We start from the raw sequence: 8,021 nt of genomic DNA, 5'->3' as shown, positions 1-8,021 counted from the left end.
ATTTCATAAACTTTGAACACTGCTTGCTTGTTTTAAAAAAACATCACAGTGATTTACAAAAGATAAAATAGTAAAAGGAAAAAAATTACAAACCTCTTTTAAAAACATGCAAAAGATAAAAAAAAAACTGAAACAGATTAAAATTACCTCAACATTGGGAAGTCAGAGGAGTTCTTGGTACAAACTAGGGGGGAAATTATTCATTCTTGCATTTCCCTTCCATAATTTTTACATTTCCCCGCTCGCAAGCAATTCAGATTAAACTATTTAGTGAAGGCTAGCATATTAAGCAGAAATGTGGGGTGTTGTGGCTGTTTTTTTCAAGGTGGACATTTTTCTTCCAGTATGGAAGTGCTGTCGATATAAGGAATCTTCTTTATAGAAACCATATAATTCCTGCAACGCACACTAGATGGTACTCAAGTGTATAGAAAGAGTTGCCAGCTCAAGAAAGCATGGTTGGAGATTAACAAAACAAAAAACTGTTCAATGCCTAGTGTAAAATAATGAGTATATTTGAGTTGGACAATTAGTGTCCTGAGAAATCTTCAAAGATATGGTTGATAGGAAGCTGCATTTGGAGAATATTACAAAAGTTGGGGATGAAAGACAAGCGATGCTAGATTTCAGAAACTGGAGTTGGGCTGGGGTATTGTTTAGGGGAATTTGTTGGGAGGGGTTGTTGCTGTTATGGACATTAATTTTTGTATCATTATTTTAGATCTCATTATTATTTATGTGGAAATTGTTCAGTGTAGCTGTGTATTTTTTATGTTTTCTTTATTGTCTAGGATGACTATAGTTATGTTGAAATTATGGTTTTTCCCCCCATGTTATAAGCCACCTTGAGCATGGTTCAAACTATGGAAAGGCAACATGCACATAAATTTTTCTATGTATGTATGAGTTCCTCTGGCTGGGGAAAGGGGCCTCTGGGTTATTCTCAGTTCTGTATTGGGGACCCTGAATTGCATAAACCAAATTGAAAATGTTTATACAGCATGGTACTCCAAGCAGTCATAGATGCCAAGAGTAAGATCACATTCACACAATATATTTAAAGCACCCTTACACAACTTTAAGGGTCATGGTTTTCCGTAAAGTATTCTGGGAACTGTAGTTTACTACGGGTGCTAAGAGTTGATAGAAGAGCCCCTCAGAGAACTGCCATTTCCAGCACCCTTAACAAACCCCAGTTCCCATAATTCTTTGAGGGAAGCCATAACTGTTAAAGTGGTTTAGAAGAAGAAGAAGAAGAGGAGGAGGAGGAGGAGGAGGAGGAGGAGGAGGAGGAGTAGTTTGGATTTGATATCCCGCATTATCACTCCCCTTCAGGAGTCTCAAAGCGGCTAACATTCTCCTTTCCCTTCCTCCCCCACAATAAACACTCTGTGAGGTGAGTGGGGCTGAGAGACTTCAAAGAAGTGTGACTGGCCCAAGGTCACCCAGCAGCTGCATGTGGAGGAGCAGAGACGTGAACCTGGTTCCCCAGATTACAAGTCTACCGCTCTTAACCACTATACCACACTGGCTCTAAGAATGTTTTAAATGCATTGTGTGGATGGGACTCATGTTCATAAATAAAAATGCTGTTGTGTGTAGTCAAATTAATTATTATTATTATTATTATTATTATTATTATTATTTATTTATACCACACCCATGGCCAACCAACAAAATATTAAAATACAGTAATGCATCAAACATTAAAAGCTTCCCTAAACTGGGCTGCCTTCAGATGTCTTCTAAAAGTCTGGTAGTTGTTGTTCTCTTTGACATCTGGTGAGAGGGCATTCCACAGGGCGGGTGCCACTACCGAGAAGGCCCTCTGCCTGGTTCCTTGTAACTTGGCTTCTCGCAGTGAGGGAACGGCCAGAAGGCCCATGGCCAACCAACTGGTGGCAATTACCTTCTTCTCAAGACCCTCAATACTGGCCAGAAATGTTCTTGTGCATTTAGTCATCCTCACTGATCACATTTTCACCCTGCAGACCTGGCTCAGGGCACTGTTCCTTCATGAGGACAGCCATAACTAAGAACTATAAACAAGGTCTCTGACTTAGATGTTCATTTGGTACTGTTTCTAAGTCAGCTTTATGTGTGTGCTTTGTACTTAAAACTGTAGCTGTTCTTATTGTGTGTTTGTAAAGTGCCTTGAATGTAAAATGTGATATATAAATTAATAAAATAATAATATCAATTAGCAAAGCAGAGCCAGGCTGTTCAAGGAAGATGGTATTCAGATGCCTAAAGTGAAATGGGAGGCCCCCAAACATTTTGTTGAATGTGGGGAGAAAGACCCAATTGCTGATGCAATTGTGACATATTGTATTCCTCACAGACATATTCTGTACTAGAATATGTCTTCCAGTTTCTTTGAAATTCTCAGAAGTTTTCCTGAATTATTCTGAATTATTCTCCTTCAATTTTGGTTTTTCTCAGCTTCTCACTTTTCCAGAATTATGTTTGGTTCTGCCCATTTCCACATCAGTTTGTGATTTAAAACCAAAAGCAAATCTTTATGAACATTCAGGCATATTCTAGTGCAAATTTCCTCTAATATACATGTTTTCGTATGCAATTTTGCCTAATAAACATGTTTTTGCAAAGCAAACTTCCCTTGTATAATGCATTTTTGTCCACGATTTTCACTAATATCAGCAATTTGATGCACACTTTACCCCAGTATATGCACAGGGTATATACGCTGCTTGGTTAGTGAAACACACTACAAAATTCAGAGAAGCGCAGATTTTGAAGGAAGGCTGTGTTTCAAAATGAGTTCTGTCCAAATAAACTTGGCAGAGGTAAGAGTCAGAATGAGCACATAGAACCTTTGGAAAGACAAGTTTAGAAGCCAGCAATCCACTTCATGTGATCAACTCTTCTGAACTCCCTTGTCTGTGGCTAGAAAAAGAATGTGATGCCTTTTGACTGAACAATTGTTGACAAGGCCAACATTTGATTATTCTCATAAAGAGTTTCTGCCTGAAGTTCCCATTTAGATCCTCAAGGATTTGGGGAAAAGCATTAACCTTAGGGCTTCATGTATACTATATTTCCATCTAAATGCTAATGCATTCAGTAGGTTTCCCTTATATCACTTATGTATGGCTGGCCTTTCTGTGGCCTTGAAAATATTCCACATTTATTTATAAAATTTATAAAATATCTATATCAGGGGTCAGCAAACGTTTTCAGCAGGGGTCCAGCCCACTGTCCCTCAGACCTTGTGGGGAGCCAGACTATATTTTTTGGGGGGGGAAATATGAACAAATTCATATGCCCCACAAATAACCCAGAGATGCATTTTAAATAAAAGGACACATTCTACTCATGTAAAAACATGCTGATTCCCAGACCGTCCATGGGCCAGATTTAGAAGGTGATTGAGCCAGATCCAGCCCCCAGGGCTTTGTTTGCCTACCATGATCTATACCACCCTTCACGGGGCAGTTTACACAATAAAAACACAAAAATAGGTAACATAGTAACAAACAGAAACTCCCCCAACCATTTTAAAGGCCACGGATTATTTAATTAACCAAAAGCCTGGGAAAAGAGGAGTGCTTTTGCCTTGTGACTAAGAATATGTAATGAAGGTGCCAGGCGAGCCCCGCTGGGGAGAGCATTGCAGAAGGAGAGAGCCACTGCAGAAAGCCATTCTTGTGTGGCTATCCTCCAGACATCTCGTGGAGGAGGGACACAAATAATGGCCTCAGATCATGATCAGATGATGATCAGATGGAGAAAGGGGGTTCACATGGCATCTTCTTTTCAAGCATTCAGTTGATTCGGGGTTCTTCTTGCAGAGTGCAGAGGGAATCAAGCATTTGTGTAACAATGAAGCTTTATTGTACAGAGATATATTTACACGAGTGCCCAACAGTTGTATGCAGATACACACATTACCAAACTTTCCAAACTCTCATCTCTCACTTTCCACTACTACACAACAGTCTTGTACATTTCATTTTGCAGCGCCTTCTGTACATGGGGCTAAATCAGAAGTCGATACCTGTATATAAATTGTTACCCAATCCCAAACAATCAGGCTACTAAGCAAAATGTGTAAATCCAGAGTCATTGCTCTAATGGTTTTGGAATCCCATCATCAGGTGCACTCAGAAGTACAACCAAGGTTTTTTGAAGAAGATATTTGCCCCCCCCCAACCCCCCCCACTCTTTCTGCATTTTCCAAATGGGTACAATACACTCCATGGCCTTTCTATTTTATTGAAAAATATACATTCACATTTGTAGGCATAAAAACAGGCAGTGGAGGACCCAACAAAGCAGTTCGGGTAACTGAGAATTTGCAACACATTTCCTTATGTAATAATTATCCGCCACTATTGATTTTTTAAAAAAACAAAAACAACCCAATACCAGTTATGCTTATCATTTTATATATGAGAACATAATGACAATTGTTGGATCTGTTGTGCTCTAGCCAGCCTTTTTAAACATCTTTTTGGGAAGAACTGTGATCAAGTTCCACCACAGTAGGAACTCATATCATGGAATACAAAAAGTATAGACATTGGGATATATTTAAAGTGTGTGGTTAATACTAGGACTGTACATCAGATCCAGAACTAAATCAGGTTGATTCAGTTTGGCCAGATAGGGTTCATGCAGCCCTGGATCAACCCAGGTCAGATCAGGTCTAACCTGGAGCAATCTAGGTCTTTCAAAAGAGCTGGTGGTCTGGCAGCAAGGAATGGGGGAGGAGATTGGGTAAGGTCCCCAAATGAGTTTGGGGCACAGATCCAAGTCAGATCAGGGTGCACAGTTAGTACAGGGGATCTGGAATGAGTAATGAGAGTCTCAGCTGCATCCAAAATTATATCAAGTTAAAGACTGTTTCCTCCTCTGGTGGAATGGGTTTATAGACTATAGGTAGGACTCACAAAGAAGCATTGTATATCCTGCAGGACAATTGTTCAGGCTTTCATGCCCACCACCAAGGGCTCAATCAGGACATTTCACCCCCTGTTCCACCAACCTCAAGTTATCCTCTTTTTTTTAGCTGTCAAAGAGCATGCTCAGTTGACTGCTTATTGCTGTTTTGCCCCTTAGTAGTTTTTTAAAAGGTGGGTTTTTTCTCTACTTCTGCAAATCTCAGATTCATCTAAGCATGCTGGCATCTCCCTCCTCTTTCTCAGCGGTCATGTCCTGTGTTTGACATCAGAGGGGGTGATGGTGCTTGGCTATTCCTATGGAGTGATTGTATGGTACTGAAAATGTTTCTGGGATAGTCAACCGTAATAAGTCAGCATCTGTTGTGCAGTTATAAGGCTGCACACACAAAATACATTTAAATCAGATACAACACACACACACTCCAAATCCCGGGAACACTAGGTTTTTTTTGTGGAGTTGGAGATGGTAGCTTAAAGGTAAAGGGACCCCTGACCAGTCCAGTCGTGACTGACTCTGGGGTTGCGGTGCTCATCTCGCTTTATTGCCCGAGGGAGCCGGCGTACAGCTTCCAGGTCATGTGGCCAGCATGACTAAGCCGCTTCTGGCGAACCAGAGCAGTGCATGGAAATGACGTTTACCTTTCTGCCAGAGCAGTGCCTATTTATCCTCTTGCGCTTTGACGTGCTTTTGAACTGCTAGGTTGGCAGGAGCAGGGACCAAGCAACGGGAGCTCACCCCATCGTGGGGATTCGAACCACCAACCTTCTGATCGGCAAGTCCTAGGCTCTGTGGTTTAACCCACAGCACCACCTGCGGTAGCTTAGTGGTAGCTAAACTACAGTTCCCATGATTCTTTGCAGGATAGGTGTGTGCGTGTGTGATATAAATGTTTCACGTGCCACGGCCTGAGTGTTGAGTGATTGTTGCATGCCTTTGTCCCTGTTTGACAATAATTATTTCTTCTGTTTATCAAAACTTGGACACCGCCATCCATCAAGAAACGGCCTGCCTGTCTGAGCTACTCAAGGTTCTGTAACAATATCAATAAATAATGAGAGAGAGAGATTTAATGTTACATTAAAGAAATAACTGTCAGCCCAGCGGTTGCTACTCATAAAAACCACCGCATAAGAAGTACTGCTTCTTTCCAAGATTTGATAGAAAATCACTTTCAGAGATGGTTACTGAGGATTGCTGGATACCTAATTCAGCCAACGTCAGTTTGCATTCAGACTCTTCTGTGTACATGTGTTCTTTCTTTAGCTAAGATTCTCAGTACTTCTGAAAACCAACATGCCTCAATCAGGGCACCCCAAAATCAAGTTAAGACAATGTAACTTGGCATTTGTGCTTCAGCAGATATATCTCCATGCTTGGGGTGGGATAGTGCAATATATCTGGAGCCTCAAAGGGCAGAACCAGAAGTATGCTATAGTATGAATGCATACAGTTGCATTCAGAGAGTTCGTGTTATTGATGGAAGTTTATATGATGTGCCGGGGGAAGCAGCAATGGAAAGTTGTCTGGTTCTGTTCTGAATATTATCCATCTTCTGACTTTTTTGACATATTCTCCTTATATCCCGGTTGCCTTACTTCAAGGCATGGAAAAGTTCAAAACTGTGTTTTACTCTTTAATAAAACAAGATGCAGCCTTTAACTGTCCTCATTGTATAAAGACACAGAAAGAACCTTCTCCTGTCCAATTTCTGAAAATTCTTCTTTATAGGGTGATGCTTTCAAAATAGCAACAAAACAGTTTTTCACTGTTGCATCTTCAGCTGTGAATGATTGCTCAAATTCCCTTGAGTCTCTTTGTGAGTCAGAAGGGACTTCACCTTCCTCAGAATTAAAGTGCACGGGGTCCTACAAGCTCTTTTCAGCTGTGATCGAGTAAACTGCTTACGGCGTTTTCTGTATGGGGAGAAAAAGCAGAGAGATGCAGAGGTAAGCAATTTCTCAACAGGGATTTATATATTATTTTTATTATAAATATAAACTAGTTATTAAGCCAATCAGAGAACTGAGGAGCATTAATGGAGAAAAAGATGGAAGTCAACTAAGATTTACTCAGAGTAGATCCCTGGGAAATAATATACATGACAACATTTGGTCCATTCATTCCAATAGATCTGTTCTGTGTAAAACTTAGTTGAATACCACCCCGGGTTTGGGAAACAAAAGAAATTCACCTGGTTAGAAATTGACTGACAACGCAATCCTATATATGTAGCCTGATCATAGAATCATAGAGTTGGAAGGGACCATGAGGATTATCTAGTTCAAACCCCTGCAATGCAAGAATCTTTCGCCCCACATGGGGCTCAAACCCACAACCTTGAGATTAAGAGTCTCATGCTCTACCAACTGAGCTAAGCACACGGGTGTGATCAATATTGCCAAGTGGTTTGCACCTCTTGAAGGAGATATGGAACACAAAATCCAGAACAGGAGCACCACCACAGATTTGTTTTGATTATAAATGAGCTGTGCTCAAAATGTGGTAGTCCTTAGTGAAATCTGTTAGCCTCAACTGCTGACTCCCTATAGCAGGCTTCCTCAACCTCCGTCCTCCAGATGTTTTTGGCCTACAACTCCCATGATCCCTAGCTAGCAGGACCAGTGGTCAGGGATGATGGGAATGATAGTCTCAAAACATCTGGAGGCCCAAGGTTGAGGAAGCCTGCCCTATAGTTTTAGCCAAGTCCTGCTCCTCACAACATTCTTAAGGGAGCCCTCACAGAAGATAAGGGGTGAGGCCCCCTCTGTCCCTGCCCTATCTCAAGCACTGCTCTTGACATTCCTAGCTGGGTACCAGAAACAAACTGACAGTTGTCAGCAGCTACCAGGAACGAAAACCTGAGCCACAGGATCATTTGACATAGAAGTTATCACTCCAATCCAGCTAAGGAAAGATATCCACTTGGGCAAGGTTTTGCATGCTTTGCAGTTGCTGGATGAGGAACCCTAGGTGTTGAATCTGATGCACATTTAAATGCTCATCTGAATGCAGATGCCATCTATAGTCTCTGTGCATTGCTTTCAGTGGAATGCACATCTAAGTGAGGATTCAAATGTGCACGCTATCCACACATA

The 8,021-nt window shown here is 41.2% G+C and overlaps 1 protein-coding gene across 4 annotated transcripts in view; it reads right to left on the bottom strand.

Moving 5' to 3' along the window:
- Positions 1–6,357: 6,357 nt before the first annotated feature.
- The window catches only part of MTA3 (metastasis associated 1 family member 3), a 121,206-nt gene continuing 119,542 nt past the window's right edge, over positions 6,358–8,021 (bottom strand). For 2 of the 4 annotated variants that reach the window (XM_083494385.1, XM_083494387.1), the window contains exon 19: positions 6,358–6,839. In XM_083494385.1, coding sequence (XP_083350511.1) covers positions 6,689–6,839 — 151 coding nt within the window. In that variant the 3' untranslated portion in view covers positions 6,358–6,688. The remainder of the gene's footprint in view (positions 6,840–8,021) is intronic. The other 2 variants (XM_083494386.1, XM_083494389.1) reach the window with 2 other exon arrangements.

This window comes from Podarcis liolepis (genome assembly GCF_965112155.1).
Source record: "Podarcis liolepis genome assembly, chromosome: 3".
Lineage (NCBI taxonomy): Eukaryota > Metazoa > Chordata > Lepidosauria > Squamata > Lacertidae > Podarcis > Podarcis liolepis.
Note: the sequence above shows the minus strand (reverse complement) of the source record. Positions and strands in the feature narration are given on the sequence as shown.